This window comes from Bufo bufo, chromosome 4, assembly GCF_905171765.1.
Source record: "Bufo bufo chromosome 4, aBufBuf1.1, whole genome shotgun sequence".
NCBI classification, from domain to species: Eukaryota; Metazoa; Chordata; class Amphibia; order Anura; family Bufonidae; genus Bufo; species Bufo bufo.
This window is the reverse complement of record NC_053392.1, coordinates 116340482-116363257: the sequence shown is the minus strand read 5'-3', so window position 1 is coordinate 116363257 and position 22776 is coordinate 116340482. Positions and strand designations below refer to the sequence as shown.

Here is a 22776-nt window from a genome sequence, read left to right as displayed (position 1 = left end):
GATCGCTTCAGAAGCATCCAGGCTGCCATGGCAACCGATCCGAGCCCCGCAATTTCACTGCAGCTGGTCCAATCAGAAGGCAGAGGGAACCGCATCCCTCTGCCTTCACTCACAGGTGCCGCGATCAGCTTTGATTGCGGCACCTTAGGGGTTAAATGACGGGGGCTGTCAGTGCGGCCGGGTGCCGGCTGTATGAAACAGCCGGTACACACCGTGTTTGGAGCAGGGTCACTGCAGAGGCCCGCTCCATACACCCGCAGGCGCATATGGGGGCATTATGGGTCAAGGGGTTAATACAGTAGAATAACATGGAAAGCATACCTGCACAGCATAGGCATCCAGTTTCTCAAAGTTCTTCAAGTTGACAGGCATTGACTTGAGGCAGGATTTATCCCAGGGGTAGGCTAATAAGATAATATTTTTTAGAGAGTCACTGTACTTTCACACAATGTCATTTATTAGAGAATGGTGTAACTAGCAAATTTTTAAATCACTTCATTTAAAAATATAGATAAATGCAGACGGTATCAGCAGCATCTCACATCCTCGACTTTTATTTGGACTTCAAAGCAACAATACACATGGCAACGACAAAGGCTGTGTGTCAGCCGAAACGTTGCCATGTGTATTGTTGCTTTGAAGTCCAAATAAAAGTCGATGATGTGAGATGCTGCTGATACCGTCTGCATTTATCTGAATACTCCGGCCGTTGGATCCAAGGCCATCGGTGAGGCTGTTGCATCTATTTGGATACATCAACAAGGACCGAGTGGTGCTGCTTCTTCACTTTGTTTATTTCATTTAAAAATATGTCTGCGTCCAGCTGAAGATATAATGTAAAGTCATTGTCAGTAGGGTTCTCACTCCCACCTAAGTTGTAGTCCACTGCTTGTTGTCAGGCAAGATCTGTCCCTGGTAATAAAGACTTGAAAGACAGCAGAGAGGAATTGGTGGCATGTCCGAGCTAGCTGAGCTCCTGAGCCTGATAAAACAACTGCTTCTACACTGCTTCTGAAGATCACAAGATCCTCCTGTGTGTCTGATCTCTCTCTCTCTCCTTAAACATTACAGGAGATAGGAGCAATAAAGATAAAAGAAATACATTACAAAATAACAGATCCCTTTAGAAAAGATCACTTTTAAAGGATGTTGCTGCAAACTGGAAAACCCCTTTAAATACTTTTAAGAGCTTTTTATTTGTATGCAGACCTTATAAATCTAGTAATGTTTAATCTCAAACTTTTTTCCATTGATTTAAACACTTCCTTAATATGTTTCTTATACAGTTGTAGATAAGTATATGCACGTTTTATTGACTTCAGTTCTGTTTAAATGTCCATCTTACCATAGAAGTCTTTGGCACTAGGCTGTGACACCTGCTCCCATCTGCTGCCATTCCAGGTAGAAACTGTCGCATCTGCAAGATACAGAACATACAGTGTGTTCTAGTAGGATCTCTCATGACTCTCATATAACCATGACACCTTAGCATGCTGGCAGCTATATTTGCCGCTCAGCGGTGCAGTTATCTGTTCTAAAGCCTTTTGTGGAGTGTATTAGTGGAAAAAGGAAAAATATATTTGCCGTTCAGTGGTGCAGTTATATGTTCTAAAGCCTTTTTTTCCCGCGTATTAGTGGCACAAAAAGTATTTGCCGTTGTGTGGTGAAGTGAGAAAATGACAGACTTTTTTGGGGTGTTTTTATTTCCAATTTATTTATTTGATCTAACAGTATGTCAGACAGAGAAGTGCCATGCCCTGCACAGGTGAGTGGCAGAGGCCTAAATGTTTTTGGTGCAGGCACAGGTCGCAGCAGAGTAAGGGAACGTGGCAGCAGGGGTCGCAGCGAGAGGCCTGAGCTCCCGATGTCATCTAGCGGTTGTGTCTTGACCAGCAACCCAGTGGTTCTTGAATGGTTGACTCGGTCATCCACTTTGACCCAAGTGACATCAGACACCCCCAACCAAGAGACGGGTGTTCCTCTGACACGACGCTTAGTTGGCATGGCCTGGGAGCAGGCCCTGTTCCCCCACCTGTCCTGAACCTTCCTCTGTCATTTTCAGGTCCCTCAGCGCAAGAAGTATTATATGCCGTAGGCTCGGCTCCAATTTTCAGTGAGGACGAGCTACTAGAGGACAGTCAGCAGCTACTGCCCAGCCAAGATCTGGAGGAGACATCCGCTGCTTTCTCTGGTAGGCGGGCAAGTAGTGATGAAGAGAGTGGCGTGGGAGCTGGTGACGGTTGAGGAGGACATCAGTGACATGCAGTCAGTACTCGATAATGATGATGTAGCTGATCGCACTTGTGAGCTGGGTGAAGAAGAGGCTTCATCATCATCGGGAGAAGAGGGTGGCAGCTTGCCCATGAGCCAGCAGCGGAGCCAGCAAGTTGCTAGCGTGGCAGGGAGTCATCAGGGTGGCAGCAGTGGGAGGTCGGTAGCCAAACATGCCAGGGGTAGACCACCCGCTTCGCAGGAGCCTACCTGCATGGGAAGTAGCGGTGCATGGGTTCACGGAGGCAGCGGTGGTAGCAGTCAGTCAGTGCGTAGTGTTGGGGGTAAAATCACCAACTCAGCGTTGTGGCAGTTTTTTGTTAAGACGCCGGAGGAGGTGAACGTGGCCATATGTAGAATCTGTGGGCAGAAGGTAAAGCGTGACCAGGGTGCCAATGTTGGCACCATGGCCCTGCGTCAACATATGCAGCGTCACCATAAAGTGGCCTGGGAGAACCGTGGCTCCCATGTGGTGGTCCAGCCTGCTGCAGCAACCGCTGTAAAGGGATTTGAAACCGCGCCGCTTAGGATCCAGTCGAACGCTACACAGGTGTAAGAATCAGGGTATTAGCCTCCGTCCTCCTATCTCAAGGGGTTCAATCCTCCTCTGACACCTCCTCTGTAGGATTAAATGACCGGCATATAGTGAAGTACCCTCTTAGTTGTTATTAAAAAAAGGTTTTATTCTACTCACAAACAATGGTAGATAAAAGGCATAATAAAATCAATTCGAACTCCTGCCTGACCCGGGTTTCGCTCTCTGGCTTCCTCAGGGGCGACCGCTGCATCACCCAGTGGCACACACCCGGTTTCAGGCAGTCAAGGCTCCACCACCTCAGCCGAAGGGAGCTGTCTGTCCTTCCCGTCATTTGCTGGTCCTGATGCTCCTGCTCCTTGCCCTCCTACTCCTCGTCAGTCCTTCAATCAGCAATTGATCACTGAAGCGATTGCCAAGAGACAACAGTATGCGTGCACTCATCCAACGGCGCAGAAGCTGAATGTGCTCCTGTTCAAGTTTCTGGTGCTGCAGGCCCCCTCTTTCCAAGTGGTGAACTCTGCACCTTTCAGAGAACTGATGGCTTGTGCCGAGCCGAGGTGGAGAGTCCCAATCCGTCATTTATTTGCCAAAAAGGCAGTACCAGCCCTGCACACACATGTAGAACAGAAGGTGGGCCAGTCCTTGAGCCTGTCGGTGTCTGCCAAAGTGCACGGCAGCGCCGACGTGTGGAGATGTAACTACGGTCAGGGACAATACATGTCCTTTACGGCCCACTGGGTGAATGTGGTTCCTGCACAGCCACTCTAGTAACTTGGCCAGGTGACGCTGCTTCCGCCTCCACGTTGTCACGCCGTTGGTCCTGCGACAATGTCCGCCTCTGCCTCCTCATTCCCCACCATGTCCTCAGCCTCCACTGCGGGGACAATTCACAGTTCCCCTCCAGCATACCACATGAGCAGGGCACGGCGGTGTCACGCTGTTCTGCTCCTCCTTTGCCTGGGCAAACGTGAGTCACACACAGGAGGAACTGCTCCATGTCCTTCATCAAGAAATCAAATCCTGGCTTTCTCCGTGACAACTCAAAATCGGAACCATGGTGATCGACAACGGAAAGAACATTGTGTTGGCGCTGCGTCAAGGAAGGCTAAGCCATGCGCCCTGCATGGCACACGTGTTCAATCTGGTTGTCAAGCGGTTCCTGAAGTCTTCTGCCCATCTGTGAGACATCCTAAAAATGGCCAGGAAACTTTGCATGCACTTTAGCCACTCGTACACCGGAAAGCACACCCTCCTTGAGCTGCAGCGGCAGAACGGCATGCCCCAACATAGGCTGATATGCGACATTTCCACCCTGCATATGTTGGACTGACTATACGAACAGAGAAAGGCCATAAACGATTTCTTGATAATCCAAGTGGACAGGAGTTCTCCCCTGTGTAACTTCGATGTCAGCCAGTGGCAGCTCATGCGTGACACCTGCCGTTTGCTTAGGCCCTTTGAGGAGGCCACGTTATTTGTCAGTCGCCAGGACTACGGGATGAACGATGTCATTTCACTGCTTCATGTTCTGGAACAGATGCTGGTAAATCTGGCTGGTCAGGGGACTGGAGACGTGGCGCCTAGATCTCACGGCCACATGAGCCCTGTGGGGCTGAACTGGAGGAGGAGGACATTGGAGCATAAGCAATGTGTAGCGAAATGGGTGGTTTTTCTACACCGGTGACAGGAGAGGAGGAGCAGGCAGAAGAGCTACAGGGCGATGAGGCAGAAGACCCAGACACACCATGGCAGTATGCAGTGGAGATGGAGGCAGGGAGTCCCTCCGAGTCATTTGCACAAATGGCCTGATACACGCTCGCTTGCGTAGTGACAGCCGAATTGTCACCATTCGACAGAGGGATGACTTCTGGCTCTCCACCTTTTTGGACCCTTGCTAGCGGTCCAAAATGACTGCTTTCTTTACACCCGCTCAGAGGGAGGACAAACTGAACTACTATAGAGACATCCTATGTAGTCAGTTGGCCGCTGCCTATCTGCGCCATGGTCCATCCTCTCGCAGGTCTGACCGGGGGCCCTCTGCGCTCACGTTCCACTGCCATGGCTGCTGGGGAGAGGTGGCAGGAGCAGTACCAGCTCTATCAGCAGCAGCATGAGTCTAGAGTTGCTGATGAGCAGCTTTCTTCACCCACATAATGAAGAAACTATTCACCAGCAGCTAGACATAGAGCAGAACCTGAACCAGCAGGTGGTGGCATACTTGGAGTGCACCCTGCCAGCCGTCATTGAAGATCCACTGGACTACTGGGCAGCCAAACTGGATTTGTGACCGCAACTATAGAGACATCCTATGTAGTCAGTTGGCCGCTGCCTATCTGCGCCATCGTCCATCCTCTCGCAGGTCTGACCGGGGGCCCTCTGCGCTCACGTTCCACTGCCATGGCTGCTGGGGAGAGGTGGCAGGAGCAGTACCAGCTCTATCAGCAGCAGCATGAGTCTAGAGTTGCTGATGAGCAGCTTTCTTCACCCGCATAATGAAGAAACTATTCACCAGCAGCTAGACATAGAGCAGAACCTGAACCAGCAGGTGGTGGCATACTTGGAGTGCACCCTGCCAGCCGTCATTGAAGATCCACTGGACTACTGGGCAGCCAAACTGGATTTGTGACCGCAACTAGCTGAGGTTGCCCTGGAAAAGCTGTCCTGCCCAGCTAGTAGCTGTCATTGAATATCCACTGGACTACTGGGCAGCCAAACTGGATTTGTGACCGCAACTAGCTGAGGTTGCCCTGGAAAAGCTGTCCTGCCCAGCTAGTAGTGTGGCATCAGAGCAGGTGCTTAGTGCGGTGGGGGCCATAGTTATCCTAAGAAGAACTCGCCTGTCCACCCAAAATGTGGAGAGACTGACCTTTGTCAAGATGAATCAGGCGTGGATCAGTCAGGATTTCCACCCTCCAATGCCTGATGCATCAGACTAGATCATCCATGGTGCCACACCAACACATTGACAAAAGAGACCGGTTTCTTCTGGCTACCTGCCTCAGCTATTATTCTGATGCTGCTATCCGCCTGATGCCACACATCTGATGCCAAGTGCTTTTTCTTTCACCCACCATCTTCAGCGGGTAATGGTATTGCCACCCACCTCCATACTATGTCACCTTGCCACTCTGTGGCCTCCTCATGCTGTTACCACCTCCACACTATGTCACCTTAACACTGTGGTCTCCTCATGCTGCTGCCACCTCCACACTATGTCAATTTGCCACTCTGTGGCCTCCTCATGCTGCTGCCACCTCCACACTATGTCACCTTGCCACTCTGTGGTCTTCTCATGGTGCTGCTGCCACATCCACACTATGTCATTGTGCCACTCTGTGGTCTCCTCATGCTGCTGCCACCTCCACATTATGTCACCTCGCCACTCTGTGGCCTCCTCATGCTGCTGCCACCTCCACACTATGTCACGTTGCCACTCTGTGACCTCCTCCTGATGCTGCCGCCACCTCCAGACTCTGTCATTGGGCCACTCTGTGGTCTCCTCATGCTGCTTCCAACTCACCTCTATGTCATAGGGCCACTCTGTGGACTTCTCATGCTGTTCCCATCCTCCCCACTTCATGATTGGGTCCCTATTTTGCCTTTTGACCTGGCTGACATCATCATTTATTTGACCCTTCTTCTGATCTGTCAGAAGGAAGGAAAAATGAGACGCACAACGGATCCTGTCTGTGTAGCAGCTGTAAGGCCTGTATGGTCCCATCAGAATTGGCTTGTGATTTGGTAGCCAAAAGCAGGAGTGGGTACAAAACACAGAAGACATGCAAATATTCCATTCACTGTTTTGAATTTACTCCTGTTTTTTTGGCATTAGCAATACTGATGGATTACTGACCAAATGCTGACCTATTGAAGGCAGATGCTCCACAGACAGGATCCGTTTTTTGTGGGTTATTGTTCTGACGGATCAGAGGAAGGGCAAAATAATCAGTGACGTCAACACAAACTTACTGCTGACACCCTCTCCACTCTGTCGGGGGCTCTACTTGTATAAGCGTTTAATAAAACAGGTTCTGTTGACATCTAGGTGGAATCAGCTGACGACGTGTAAAAGGAGTGCGCTTGTTCTTGACGCTAACATTGACCTGTAAGGCTGAGTTTACACTTGAGTTATTTGGACAGTTTTGGCCCCGTGACTGCCCGAATAAGTGAAGTGTGCAGTGATTCTAAGAGCGACGCCTGTCATCTGCATGTCATACTGACTCACAGTATTGTTTCAATACCAAAGCAGACTCCCTATACATGGTACTGCAAGGCACAGTGTTCTACACCACTATAAAGGCTCTTTGCAGCCAGTAAATAGCCAATTTTTAAGGAAATACGCGACGAATAAATTCGTATCGAACCAAATTTTTTCCAAAAATTCGGCGAATCGAATTTTTGAAAAATTCGCTCATCTCTAGTTGTTATGTTTATTTCTTCAGTGGCTTAAGACCACTATTATAACAAACAGAGGTGTTGTCAGCCAGCTTTCCCAGCTACCTGAAGGGCATGCACTATCACACTACTGTGTAATAACTCCTACAGCTTTACCAGACCCAGATATAACTGACAAATAGCTAAATATATATTTTTAGCAACTGTTTGTAATTAACCCCCCTTACTGGTGGCTGCAGTAGGATATAATCTCCTGGTCTCTATTGCAAAGTAGACAATCTGTATGTAAAGCCTTCTGCCTTCTGGGGATGTTTACCTTTCACCTGCAGATGGCAGGCAGCATTACATACAGACAGCAGTAGAATTGAAGAGAAAATGGAGGAGGGAGAGGTTTTCACGGCATCATTGTCTGGATATTACATCTGGCTGAAGCAGTCATGTCCTGCTGTGCCCAACTGCCTCTGTGAGAAAAATCCAGGATCGATGGCAAGGGTGTTTATCACAGTGTGTATATGTGTGTGTGAATGCATGTATATGCATATGTGTGCATGAATAGGTTTGTGTTTTTTGTGTATACGTATGCACCTACTATGCAAGTATGGTTTCCCCTCTCTGCACTGTCTACAAAATCCTGTGTACAGCCCTATGGCCTCATGCACCCGACTGTATCCGTTTTGCCGTTGGCAAATCACAGATACCGGCCAAGCGCATGCCGCTATTTCTTTTTTAACTTCTGTAACAATGTCCTATCCTTGTCTGCAAAACAGACAAGTATAGGACATGTTCTAAAAAAAAAATCGGGACCGTGGAACGGACATTTGGATGTGGACAACACACAATGTGTAGTCCTCATCTTTTGTGGAGCCATTGAAATGAATGGGTCCGCATCAGTTCCGCAAAAAATGTGGATCGGATGCAGACCGAATATATAGTTGTGTGCAGGAGGTCTTATGGTTACATTAGTGGAGAAAAGAGGACCAGCTGAGGACCATCATGTAGCCAGTGTCTTTCAGAGAATAGAAGGGGCTACATAGCAAACATCAAAATGGGTCCCTTGTAGTGATGCTGGGTGTTTATTTCCCTCTCTGTATCCTTGCCCACCCTCTAGTTTGCAAAAATAAAGTTCCTCTGGAGAGAGAACTCCTGTATATGTTCTTGCCACTCTGTAAAAAAGGAGGTGGAACCAACTTGGTCTGGCCCCCCACTAACCAAGTGCTCCACAGTAGAAGAATGGACAGGGATATCAAGCTAAAATAACACGAAATATTGAGTTTGATATACACACTTGTGGTCGTGACTAAATAGACATTGACAATCAGGCTCCAACTGGCCCACAGGGGTACAAGTAAATCCTAACTATGAGACCCGCTCCTATGTAAAGAACAGTTCCCTCAAAGCTCACCTGCTATTTTCAGAAGTCCCCGAGCAGTAAATGAAGAGTGCACAGTGCAGACATGGTGGCCTCTCCATTCATTGCTTTGAGACTGCTGGAAATAGTCAAGCCACCACTTGGCTATTTTGAGAACTCCCAGAACAAAGGGTGGCCACGCTTTCTCAATACACTCTCCTTCACTTCTGGGAGCCCATTCTGGAGGTAGGAGAAAGTCCCAGAGGTGGGACCTGCACCCATTTTGCATTGATGGCATATTCTGGAGATATGCCATCAATGTCTAAGATGGGAATAACCATTTAATGGGTCTCCCTATGATTGGAGAATAAGGACTATACAAAAAGAAGCCATCACATAAAGGTTGAAGTCCATCAGTGATATAACTTTATAAATGATTCTAGGTAACAAAAGAATCCCCCTGTGCATTTACAAAAAAATTTCTAGCAACTCCAAAATGTAAAATACAGCCACTTACCTTTAGGCACTAATGGCCTGCTGAAGAGCTGTGGCTGGCTATTTTTGGGATGAATTTCTACTCGAACTTGACTTCCTTATGCAAAATTTAAAACATTCACATATTAATGCATCTGACCATGAAAACCTAGAGCAATTATGCAATGTGCATAGTTTTGCTACAGGTGCCTGAGTTTGCTGGAAGTGACCATGTTGGGTATCTACAGGCCTGTTTGAAAAATCATGGCCAAGATGTTGAACATTTCTATCAGTACAATCCTTACAACTAGCTTGAAGGAAACACAGACCTTCTGGGCAAGGTGTGCCATTGTTGCCTATTGACATTAGTCTCCAATATCAGTGCCTTTTATGCCAGAGCGAATGGTGAAGTCCAGTGATACACAAACTGTTGTAAGGGAATGGATAACTATGGTGAAAAAATGTAGGTAATGTCATATTTACACTAGAATCATGGCTTCTATGCTTCCACTTATAGTGAAAGCAATAAAGCACTGCCTGATCCATTGTAGGATGGATCCAAATGGTGACCAATGGACTATGAATTATAATGAGCTCTTTTGGGATTGAAATCAAGGTTTCCATCATTTTGAAAGCCTTAATAAAGCTGGTAATATGGGTAGATCAAGGAAGAGCATCCACTGTGAAACTAAATACATTATTGTGTTGGCTCCTGGAGATGGCAGGAGTGGACCACCCCATGTCACATTGGATACTTGACTACCTCACAGAACGCCCACAGTTTTTTAAATCTCAGGGTTGTGTCTCTGACAAGCTGATCTGCAGCTCTACACTGCAGACTTCTCCATCAACTTCCCAGGCTGCCACCTACAGAAATTCTTTGATGACTCTGCCATAGTCAGCCTTATCACAGGTGAGGATGACTCAGAGTACAGACAGGGGACTTTTGTGGACTGTTGTCAGTGGAACCAGCTCCAGATCAACACTGGCAAAACCAAGGAGCTGGTGGTGGATTTCCGCAGACACAGGCCCCCTGCTTTGGTTTCCGGTGAACATACAGGGAACGGACATTGAGGTGGTGGACTCTTATAAGTACCTGGGTGTTCACCTAAACAACAAACTGGACTGGAGCCATAACACTGATGCTCTTTTCAAAAAGGGTCAGAGCAGACTCTATCTGTTGAGGAGACTGAGGTCCTTTGGAGTGAAGGGGACGTTCCTAAAGACCTTCTTTGACTCAGTGGTGGCATCAGCCATATTCTATGGTGTGGTTTGTTGGGGGAGCAGCTTATCTGTGGCTGAGAGACAGAGATTAGATAAGCTCATTAAGAAGGCCAGCTCTGTCCTAGGTTGTCCCCTTGATCCAGTGCAGCAGGTGGAAGACAGAAGAACTCTAGCAAAATTAACATCACTGTTAGACAATATCTCCCACCCCATGCACAAAGCTGTTGTTGTGGAGGTAGATAGATCCTTCAGTAACAGACTGCTGCATCTTAGGTGCACAAAGGAACGTTATCGGAGCTGCGGTTAGGATTTATAACCACCACTGTTCCCAGAAACCCAGTAGTGAATTTTTTAAGTAAATTCTGTTATGTTTCTCTTGTATTTTTACTCTTTAATTTCTAATTACTCTTATTTTTGCTCCTGTGAATGTGATTGCTGCTGTTATGCCAAAATTTCCCCACTGAGGGACAATAAAGGGATTTTCTTTTTTCTTTTTCTTACATTTGGCTGTGAACATATGTGAAGTACCCTGTACAGCCTGAAAATAGTAATACTATTGTCCAGATAGATATAACTATGGTTAACACTTACAATTTAGACTCATGTTAAGGAAATTGACTTACCTTGGTTCTCATAGCTACTGATGATGTGGCGCCCAGCAAGAGGGTTTTTCAAAGAAGGTGTCACTAATGAAAAAGATGGAAATCATATATCACTGGCCCATGCATACAGTGAATGGTAAATGTACCCCAGATGTTATCACATGCGTGTTGTATGAACCCTGCTAGAAACGTTGTCCACCTATTTCTTATGAAGTGTGTGAAAATTAAAGCTGATTTACCAAGTAGTAATAAAACCATGAATGACAGAGCGTGACCTTGGATTGAGGACACCATTGTAACCAGAAATAAATTGGTGTCTTATTTCTTTCGTGTTGCCAATAAATTAAGTTCTGAAGCTAAAAAGGATTAATGGGACCTGTGACTTGGACGCTCTCACTGTACATAATATCCTTGTTAATCACCAGATTGTGATGCATGCAGTAATTGGTAAAAAAAAAGCTGCTAAAATGTATGCCCAATTTATTCATTACAGCCCGGGCAATCTTCTAATAAGCAAGGCAAGGTTCAATTTGTCTGAATTATCGCTGGTGTGCACATTCAAAGACCTTACCTATTTTTACCATCTAAGCCAATATTCAGTATACAAACTATAATTTCTCTGAGGCATGAGGCCAAAAGACCCACATACCTTCTTGTTATCATCATCTCATATGATTTACTATAGATTGTCTGATTTGGATAATTCAATTTTAGATTGTGGGTTTCCCTAAGAGCAATTGATCAAGAGGTCCCATGTAATAGTGTATAATATTCTAAATGTATGTATTTATATATGCAGATGTAGCAGCTGAGATAAAGCTGAGCTAAATGGGTTGTGCCTGCCTGAAGAAAATGTAGCAAAGCAATTGGAGCAATATATGGGAAGATCTCTGGATCAACAATTGCCTTTCCTCCCTGGCTTGAACATTACCTCTCTTAGAATGCAATGACCTTGCCATCTACTCACTACAACTTTTCCTGGTGATCCTCCATAAGAGTTGATGTACCATAATGCGCATCCACCACTGCTTCTGCAATGTTCCGCTTTTAAGGGAACCTGTCACTTTAACCCAAATGCTGTAGCTTACATTGTTACTAACGATTCGCTAATCTCTAATTGTTACATCTGGACTAATCACTTTTCTAATGACTAGGAATGGCTCCAACAATCAAGAAGGTCTAGTTTGTTAATGCACCTCACCTGTTTGGTTGCAGGCTGGTCTGTTACATTGTGAATTACCTTTCTGGTTCTACCATCTGACACCTATCCAATCTTGTTGGACTTCTTGACTCTGTCTAGATAACCCTGCTCTTAATTGGTCTACTAGATAACTTATTTCTGAGGGATCGATCTGTTTCCAGAGATGTCTTCAGGTTCTTTCTCCTTCTGCTTTTTCTTCTGTAGCTAGAAGCGCCTTCTGGACTTCCTCCACAACACTCTGACTATGCTGAGGTGTTCTCTAAATAGAAAGCTGAGAAGCAGCGTCCTACGACTGCACAATCAATTTCATGCATCTCATTACCAGAGAGAGATGCCATATCCCCCTTTATTCAGGACAATATCTGGAGGGACACCATTCGTCCAAAGCAGGCTTTTTTTGCTTCTGAAGCGGTGGTTGGTTAGTGCTTTTGATAAACTTTGATCATGAATGTAGGAGTAATCTTGCCTCAAAAATAAGAATGTGCCTTCTTCTCTACAATGTTTTTTTCAGCAGGATAGAATTATTGCATTGACAACTGTGAACTGCTGGAGATGGTCTGCCCTGGAGGGATCGTGACATCTGCTGGAAGGGCCTAAACAGCCTATCACTATCTACTGTATACAGACCATGCCCAGAAGCTCCTGCACACATTGTGCATCCCCAGTGCATTCTAGCCAAGGGGAGTGGGGGGAATTGTCACCTTCCTAAGGGTCTAACCTTTTTGTCCCCTGCGCTGCTATTCCAGGTTCTATACTGGACCATTCTTTTAAATTATCAGGTCACCCCGGCAGACTACATACACACTGTGCATCTTCTTGCATGGTACTACTGGTGCTTTTGCTGGAGAAATGATGTTACGGACTTTGTATCTGTCTACTCTAGCTGTGGGACACACTGAGAAACCACTATTTTAAAACATAACCTTTAATTCATTACTTAATATCAATTCACCCATATAGATATACAATAAAGAAAAAAGAAATCAAAAAGTAAAGCAAAATTTTATTACGATCTCATATGGTTGTAGGTGGGTAATAGTAGACATAGCATTAGTATAGGGAGTGGGGCAGTATCCCTAATAATGTCCCTATCTCTGCCGATCTACCTACAAACGGAATAGCCTCCCCGATAGGGGCGATCCCATGTCTCGTGCCTCCTAAAAACCCTAGGATGGCCCTGACAATGGGATATATTCCAACAATGTGGAATAAAGGTTATGTTTTAAAATAGTGGTTTCTCAAAGAGTCCTAAAACTTTACCACTTTCAAATATAGTTCCCTTGGACAGGTGTATGTCGACTCTGTGAAATCTACTCTAGCTGTGGGCAAGTTATATCTTCTCATCTGGCTCCCTGTGGTCTATTTTTAGGGTTTTGAATCCTGACCTGACCATGCCCTAATTTGCATCTTTTGGATTGCCACACCTGAATGATCTTTTGGCTGTGACCCACATCTCCATCTGACCACTCTCCAGGTGCCTCATCAGTGCTGCGTCCTGCTACAGCTACTAACTTCTCTAAGGACCATGACCTGGGGATTCGTTAGACTCTGCACCTTATTAAACTCAGTTTTAGACCAATTGTAGCATCAAGGTTTCACTTTAAAGGGGTTCTATCACTTCGTTTCACCTATTTAGCTTTCAGACACTAGCGATCCGCTAGTGTCTGCTTTATCTAACCATCCTAATATAAGAGCTTATTGTCCTGCCGTTTAGCTAAAAAAATAACTTATATAGATATGCAAATGAGCCTCTAGGTGCTATGGGGGCGTGATTAGCACCTAGAGGCTCCGTCTACCTTAACAAACTGCCGCCGCCCAGCGCGTCCCTCCAGCCCGCCCATCTCCTCCGGAATGCGATGCTCCTCGTATTCGGCGCATGCGCAGTGAATGTCTGATCGCTTCCCTGCTCAGACATCTCCACTGCGCCTGCGCGGATGACGTCATAGTGCTCCGAGGAACAGGCGCAGTGGAGATGTCTGAGCAGGGAAGCGATCAGACATTCACTGCGCATGCGCCGAATACGAGGAGCATCGCATTCCGGAGGAGATGGGCGGGCTGGAGGGACGCGCTGGGCGGCGGCAGTTTGTTAAGGTAGACGGAGCCTCTAGGTGCTAATCACGCCCCCATAGCACCTAGAGGCTCATTTGCATATCTATATAAGTTGTTATTTTAGCTAAACGGCAGGACAATAAGCTCTTATATTAGGATGGTTAGATAAAGCAGACACTAGCGGATCGCTAGTGTCTGAAAGCTAAATAGGTGAAACGAAGTGATAGAAACCCTTTAAGGCTATGTTCACATGGTTAAAACCCACAGCAGAAAAAATGAGTAGAAGATCAGTAGCTTAAAATTGTTTGTTTTTGGTGGCAGATTTGTAATTTGGTGGAGTTTTTACAAGAGTTTTAAAAGAGCTTTTGATTGCGGTTTTTCTAGTTCCCCATTGATCAAATCTGCTTCTAAGAAGTAATGAGTCACTTCTCAAGAGTTTTTCAAATCAGCTACTGAAAAAAATCTCTACCATTTTTACACTGTGTGCACACGGTTGAGTTTTTTACATTGAAGTCAATGGGAAACTGTTGATGGAGTTTGGAATGTGGATTCAGGAGCAGAAAACTCCTGTTTTCTGCTGCTGAATCAGTGTCAGAATTTAGCTGTGTGCCCATACCCTCAAGAGGGGTATGTCCAGCTGATATATTTAACTCAGAGGGATTGCCTAGAATGTATACAATCCATCTTATACTCTAGCTAGGATCAGGACAAATCCTTTACAATTTTCATCCTCTGGATGCAGAAAAGAATGTACTAATTTAGGGACAGCAGACCCCCATCAGTCAAAAGCTTTGATATGTCTGTATGTGCTATGAAAAATGTTTCTGAAGTATAGTTACTCTTAATTAATTTACACACAAATACAAAGTACATCAAAATGAGTATGAATATTACAAAATGTATGGATATTACAAAATGTTTGCATCCATTTTATATGTCCCAATGTGTCTGAAGTAAAAAATAAAGCAAGTGTGCAAAAAGTCTTGATCAAAAATATGCTATAGTTTACACCTACAGTGTTGTGGTAAATAATAATAGTTGTAATCCGCTCGCATCAAAGTTTGTGTAAGGAAAAGGGTGAATCCCTTCTCTCAACCCCAGTCAGAGAGAGACAACAATGTTACCATCTTGATAGAAAATTCTGAGCAACTCCCCCGCCCAGCTCAGTCTGCTCACCTTTTATTTACTAACAAAAGGTGTAAAAGGGGCTGGCCCAAGACAAGGATACAGGAAGTTATAACATGCAGGAAGTGATGTCAAAGGACAGGGCGGGGCAATCAATGTGGCCAGGCAGACAATGCACACGCACATGACTCATGTATAAGGAAGGATGAGTCATGTCCACTGTCTGATCAGCCAGGTGGCCGCCCACCCCCATCACTGTCAGCATGGACCTCATTCAATACTGCTCAAAGGTGATCAGTATCTAATAAAGATCATTCTACAGGTTCCCATAGGTTTGAAATTATCTGCGAGACATTGCTACAGCTATTGTCAGTATACGGTACTAGTATACCGACAAGGCAGATATGCATGTCTTAAAAGCAGATATGTCTCCAAGCCAATGAGAAGGTTTTCATACTGACGGTTTTGCCACTGGTCCCGATTCAGCCAAAGTACCCTCTGCTAGAGCGCTCCTTGGCTAAATCAGACACAGGGAGACAGATGACAAACTATAAAAACACACACACATCCTAAAGTAAAATGTCCGCATAATAAAATTTCCGCAACAACAGGTACCATGCAAAACTTTGTGCAGTTTGTGATCATGATTAGTGTTGAGCGAACTTGTGTTTTCTAGTTCGACATACGAGGTTCAGGTTATCTAAGAATTCCGTTATGGATTCCACTACCACGAACCATAAATTATGGTAGCAGAATCCATAACGGAATTCTTTGATAACCCGAACCCTAATCATGATTATATCCTCTTCCCTTTCACCCTTGCTTTTTGCTGATGTAATCAGTTAGCATTGTGGAGGCTCCTGTGGCTAAAGCAGGTCAAATTTGATAACTATTTAGCTGCATTTTCTCCCAGAAATCATAGCTTATACAGCATTGCAAGCACTCGAGAGGGAGATGGAGGAAACAAAGAGACACAGGCTAGGTCAAAGAGAGCATACTTTAAAGTGAACACCCACTGAGCTCTGGACATGCCACTGCAATCAATCTGGCACTGGCTAAAAGCTAGATTTACACAGCCTGAAGTTCGAGACGATTATTGGGAACAAAAGTTCCTACGAATGCTCATTTCCGATAATCTGCCTGTTTTAAGATGCCACAATCGACCCAATTAATGAGTGAAAGGCTCCTTTATTGAGTGAAACAATTGTTCATGGGGGACACCTAAATAATTTTTTTCTGGGCAGCAGATCGTGAAACAATGCAGCAGTATGAAGATGCGTGATAACAGTAGCCAATGCTCATCCTCATACTGTGGAGGTGATTGCTGCATGTAAATGTAGTGCTTTACCTTCACTAATTAGCAGTCATTAATTAGAAATGTAAAAGCAACCTAATAGAGGCTCCCTTTCTTCACTAGGAACCCCCGCAAGGAAGTTTGAACTTATCAATTGGATCCTCAGGTTGTGGTCCTAGTCCTTAAAGTAGCTACTGATTGACTGTGGAACATGGCATTGATATAGAACCGGAGAATAGTCAAGCATACCGTAGCAATCAGTCAGAACCTGAAGATCAACCATGAATAAGTCCAAATGGTGTAATGGAGAGGTCAAACTAAGCTATGTAGTACTGTACAGTCTATGGAAGATGTCCATAAACTACAAGATGACTTGAACACTCTAAGTGATTGGGCATCAACCTGGCAAATCAGGTTCAATATGGATAAATGTAAAGTTATGCATCTTGGTAGTAATAATCTCTGTGCTTCATATGTCCTAGGTGATGTAGCACTGGGAGAGTCACTTATAGAGAAAGATTTGAGTGTCCTTGTGGATGGTAGATTAAATAACAGCATACAATGTCAATCAGCTGCTGCTAAGGCCACCAGGATATTGTCATGCATTAAAAGATGCATGAACTCGCGGGGCAGGGATGTAATATTACATCTATGGAATATGCAGTTCAGTTCTGGGCACCAGTCCGTAGAAAGGAAGCTCTGCAGCTGGAAAAAGTACAGAGGAGAGCGACTAAACTGATAAGGGGCATGGAGGGTCTTAGTTCTGAAGAAAGATTAAAATAATTGAATTTATTTAGTCTTGAGAAGAGACATCTAAGGGGGGATATGATTAACCTATATAAATATATAAATGGGCCATACAAAAAATACGCAGAAAAACTGTTCCATGTAAAATGCCCTCAAAAGACAAGGGGGCACTGCCTCCGACTGGAGAAGAAAAAGTTCAGTCTCCAGAAGCGTCAAAGCTTCTTTACAGTAAGAACTGTGAATCTGTGGAATAGACTTCCTCAGGACGTGGTCACAGCAGGAACAGTGAACCGTTTTATAAAGGGTTTAGATGAATTCTTAGAAGTAAATAACATTAATGCTTATGAAAATGTGTAGAAATCTGATCTCACTTCCTTCTAGGATTCGAATCCCCACCTATCCCTTGGTTGAACTTGATGGACCAATGTCTTTTTTCAACCGTATTAACTATGTAACTATTTAACTATAGGGAAAAGGCATCACATCTGATGGGCAAGATGAGAGACAAGGTCTAGTTAGGAAAACTGGATCAATACATAGGAAAGCAGTAATAGGCAAGCTAGAGGCAGTGCGAAATGTCAGGGACTCAAAATCTTTCAAAACCAACAGACTTTTGCAGCTTAGATGGCTCCATAACCATATCTAAAAATATCTTTTTATCATGTAAAAGATGCTTAAAAGCTTTCATTTTATTAATGCTCCATCTATTAATTGATGTGAAAAGACACAGCATGGAGCATCTCGTGCTCAGCAGGACTTAGCCTGATTTTTTTTATGTATTTGTATTTGTAATATAAAAATTCCACCCAAAGAAACCACATCGTTACACACCCATATTTCTACATGGTCATGAATAGAGATGAGCGAATCGACTTCGGATGAAACATCCGAAGTCGATTAACATAAAATTTTGTTCTAATATTGAACGGAGCAGGAGCTCCGTACAGTATTAGAATGTATTGGCTCTGATGAGCCGAAGTTATTACTTTGCGAAGTCATGCGAGACTTTGCATAATAGCCTCAGAAATTAATTTATACTGTAAAAAAACATTTCCCGAACCACTTGGAACCGAACTCGAGTTCAGGAAATGTTTTTTTACAGTATAAATTAATTTCTGGAGTTATTACACCAAGTCTCGCGAGACTTCGCAAAGTAATAACTTCGGCTCATCAGAACCAATACATTCTAATACTGTACGGAGCTCCTGCTCCGTACAATATTAGAACAAAGTTTTATGTGAATCGACTTCGGATGTTTCATCTGAAGTCGATTCACTCATCTCTAGTCATGAACCTCAGTTTTATCCTAATGCATTCTGAATGGAGAGCATTCAGTTCAGGATGCATCAGTTCAGTCCCTATTACGTTTTTTGGATGGAGAAAATACTGCAGCACGCATGTGCAGACCTTTAAAAATGCAAAAAAAATTAATACCGGATCCGTTTTTCCGGATGACACCGGAGAGACGGATCTGGTATTTCAATGCATTTGTCAGACGGATCCGCATCCGGATCCGTCTGACAAATGCCACCCGTTTGCATCCGGATTGCCGGAATTCTCTGCCACAAGTGTGAAAGTACCCTAAGTCTATGTCTAAATATGAGTCTAGCCTATGGACCTCACCAGCACACATGCCTGAGAGAAACTTTCCAAGTGCCGGGACACGAATGGATAATTGATGTGCAGAATTGTCCATATTCACTAGAAGCCTTCCGGGATATAGTGGAAACCTAAAGACCTGAATCCTTCAGGAGAGCATCCTGCAAATAATGTAGCAGAAGACTGATGCCTGCCACGAGGGAGAACGCCCTTATTGGATAGGTCAAGATAAGTAGGAAACAGTATATTTAGTACCAGAGTGCTATAGTTAGGACTTAAAGGGCTTCTGTCAGCCCACTAAACCGTTTTTTTTTTTTGCTTAATAATAACCCCTACACTGCGATTTATCCATACATAAGTAAAATAATAATTTTGGTTCAGTAGAATTTGCTAAAACCCTATTTTTATAATATGTAAATTACCTTGCTACCAGCAAGTAGGGCGGCTACTTGCTGGTAGCAGCCGCATCCTCCGATGGTAATGACGCTCCCTCTGCTTGTTGATTGACAGGGCCAGCGGACGGGATCTTTCTCCGCTGGCCCTGCCTGTTAGCATTCAATATCTGGCGCCTGCGCCGCGGCCGTACCTATCTTCAATCGGCGCAGGCGCACTGAGAGGCGGCCACTCACTCGGCCGCTTCATCCTCAATGCGCCTGCGCCGGGTGTAGATGTGACGTCATCGGCGCAGGTGCATTGAGGATGAAGCGGCCGAGTGAGTGGCCGCCTCTCAGTGCGCCTGCGCCGATTGAAGATAGGTACGGCCGCGGCGCAGGCGCCAGATATTGAATGAAAACAGGCAGGGCCAGCAGAGAACGATTCCATTCCCTGGCCCTGTCAATCAACAAGCAGAGGGGGCGTCATTACCATCGGAGGATGCGGCTGCTACCAGCAAGTAGCCGCCCTACTTGCTGGTAGCAAGGTAATTTACATATTATAAAAATAGGGTTTTAGCAAATTCTACTGAACCAAAATTATTATTTTACTTATGTATGGATAAATCGCAGTGTAGGGGTTATTATTAAGCAAAAAAAAAAAAAACGGTTTAGTGGGCTGACAGAAGCCCTTTAACATCTGAATCATTACTGGTGCCATATGAATGCACTTTATTGATGGACTGTAACATCTGCCTTGAGACTGTTCAGTAGATCCACGGTCATGCAGGAACTTACAACATCATAAGTCATGATGCTGTGAGTTTGGATCAGAAGTGCAGAGTTCAGTCCAGAAAAGGCAGCCATAACACAGATGTGTTTCCTAGACCAAACACAACCATGTGAAATTTATGTATACAGAAATAGCTGTTAGTCACTAATAAAACAGCCCCTGTATACAACTGAACTCAGAGAAGCAGAGATTAAGGGGTTCATTTATTAAGACTGGCGTTTTAGACTCCGGTCTTAATAAACCCCTATATACCTGGTAGTGGATCCGCCAGAGTTGTGAAGAGACGCCGGCCTCTTCACAACTTTGGCAGTTCCACCGCTGCTTTTAAATGAAAGACAGCTTTCTTGCTGTCTTACATTTAGACCTTTTTCTACACCTGAAACAGGTGTAGATAATGGTAAATGAGAGCCCATCCTCTTCCCTGCCCACGCCATATCCACTTTTTTAGACCTAGCATGAGCGGGGAAAAGTCACAGACCGCAGCGCGACTAATCGTTGCGCTGCAATCTTGCGCCTGAAATATACCTAATATAGGCCTATTTCAGCTTCATAATTTACCCCCTCAATGCATAAATAAATTTTACTGAATCTTTCCTCCCTAAAACTATATATCAATCTGCTTAGCTCCTCCTGCTCTATTACATCCTGTCTGCAGATTACACTGGCTTTCATGGTGACAGGTTGTCTTTAACTGTCCATTTCGATGGAAAACAGTACAGAATTAATCCCAAATGCCAAGCTCTGCTGCAGCGGCACAATATACATCTGTCACATGTGTGTGTCCCATGTAGATTTAGGCTCCATTCACACGTCCACAATGTGTTTTGCGGATCCACGGATCCACAAAACACGGACAGCGGCAATGTGCGTTCCGCATTTTGCGGACCGCACATTGCCGGCACTAATATAATATGCCTGTTCTTGTCCCAGAGAAATGAATGGGTCCGCAATTCCGTTCCACAAAATGCAGAACGAAATTGCGGACGTGTGAATGGAGCCTTAATAGCATTTAAAGAGAATTTGTCACCAGGCATGAGCAAGATGCTGATTGTATTGTAATTAATGGGGTGCTTTTGGAACTTGAAACTGATACCCCAATCTCCTATGTTGGGGAGCTGTTAACGAATGTGCTGTATTCTTACTACAGTACCTCCCGGCCCGACTATGGAAGAGTAGACTGTACTGTCCTTGGAGTAACGGTCCATTCTGTCCATGAAAAATAGTCAGAAGACAATTCCTCCCCAGTACTCAATGCAACACAGGGTCCTTTTCCAATCAGGTATGCAGTTCAAATGAACTCATTGGGGGAAGTAAACCATAATGCATCCGTATGTCATGGAGGACTTGTATAATAGATAAATGGATGGATGATAGATAGATAGATATAGATAGAAAAGCAGGAAAATGGCAGTACTCGAGAAAAAAAAATAATCAAAGAACAAAATAGGTGCACGCCTGGGGGGACTAGACTTATTGCCCAGTATACAAAATAGCAAAAAGGGACGACTCTAAAAAAGTATAAAAAAATGCAAAAAGTTTATTCACCCATGAAGATGAGAAAGGCTCTAAGGTTGAGCCGAAATGTTGCATATCCACATGGGTGAATAAACCTTTTGCATTTTTTATACTTTTTCAGAGTGCTGCCTTTTTGCTATTTTAGATAGTTGATAGATAGATACGGTGGATAGATAGATAGATAGATAGATAGATAGATAGATAGATAGATAGATAGATAGATAGATAGATAGATAGATAGTATATCCAATTCAAATATATACCGTTTGACATTTTTGGATATTTAATTCTTCCCAAAAAAATTATATATATACATATATATATATCAAATCAGTCACACAAGTATGAAAAATACTATCCCCTTTAAGATTTGTCCTTTCAGAAGCAGAAACACAATGCTAATATACAGTTGTGTGACGGGGCCGTCGACCCCACCAGTGTCAGTCAGTGTTGTGCTTTCATTCCTTTCTCATCTGGTTAGTTCTTTCGCCCTCTTCATGGTCCCCCACGTGCAGAGATATCAATAGCAGAGCTGCATATATGTCTATGTACCTTGCGTTTGGTGAGCAGACTCCTGGTCTTGGTTTTCTTCAGTCTGCTTGTCCTGGGCTTGCACTATAAGCATCAGATTTATGCGTAATGAGTTATAGTCCTGCCTTATCTCCATAGCTGAGAGCAGACACTGTATAGTCAGATGAGCTAGCAGCTACTGCAGTGCCTGGCCAGTCTTTCTGCAGGACAGCCAGCAACAAACCCCAGCTTTTACTTTCCAATCCTCTCTCCTACCCCCTCCCTGCAGAACCACTGCTAACAAATTCTGGCCACAGCGTCCAGCTTTCCATTAGCACCCTGGAGAAAGGGGACCCTGAGGACTCTGTACTCAGTTACTCTGATAGCTGAGACCCCCTGCAGATGGGGTTTCCTCTCGTTTTCCCTGGGACATGGTTTAGCAGCAGTTTGCACACCTGTTCTGCATTATGTGCCAGCCTTCTCTGGCTCAATGTGAGCTTGTCGAAGAGAACACTTGGGACGCTTGCCAAGCTAAAACTGTAGTTCAAGCTAAGATGCCTCTTCTTACACAGTTTGTGGTGTAGATAAAACTGGGACTGTGTACTTTCTTGGAATGTTGTTTATGATGGAGGCCTGTTACATATCAGATTACTTACAAATATTATCTGTTGCTCCTGTTTACAACTAATTTTACCCATAAAACATTCCCTTTCCTTATGC

General features: G+C 44.5%; 1 protein-coding gene across 2 annotated transcripts in view; it reads right to left on the bottom strand.

Moving 5' to 3' along the window:
* Positions 1-22416, bottom strand: part of KY (kyphoscoliosis peptidase) — a 41264-nt gene extending 18848 nt beyond the window's left edge. For both annotated transcript variants that reach the window (XM_040427682.1, XM_040427683.1), the window contains exons 1-5: positions 22099-22416; positions 10874-10936; positions 9070-9144; positions 1346-1417; positions 322-404 (exon numbers count right to left, since the gene is read on the bottom strand). In XM_040427682.1, the coding sequence (XP_040283616.1) occupies positions 322-404; positions 1346-1417; positions 9070-9144; positions 10874-10936; positions 22099-22213 (408 nt within the window). In that variant the 5' untranslated portion in view covers positions 22214-22416. The remainder of the gene's footprint in view (positions 1-321; positions 405-1345; positions 1418-9069; positions 9145-10873; positions 10937-22098) is intronic.
* Between the last annotated feature and the right edge of the window lie 360 nt (positions 22417-22776).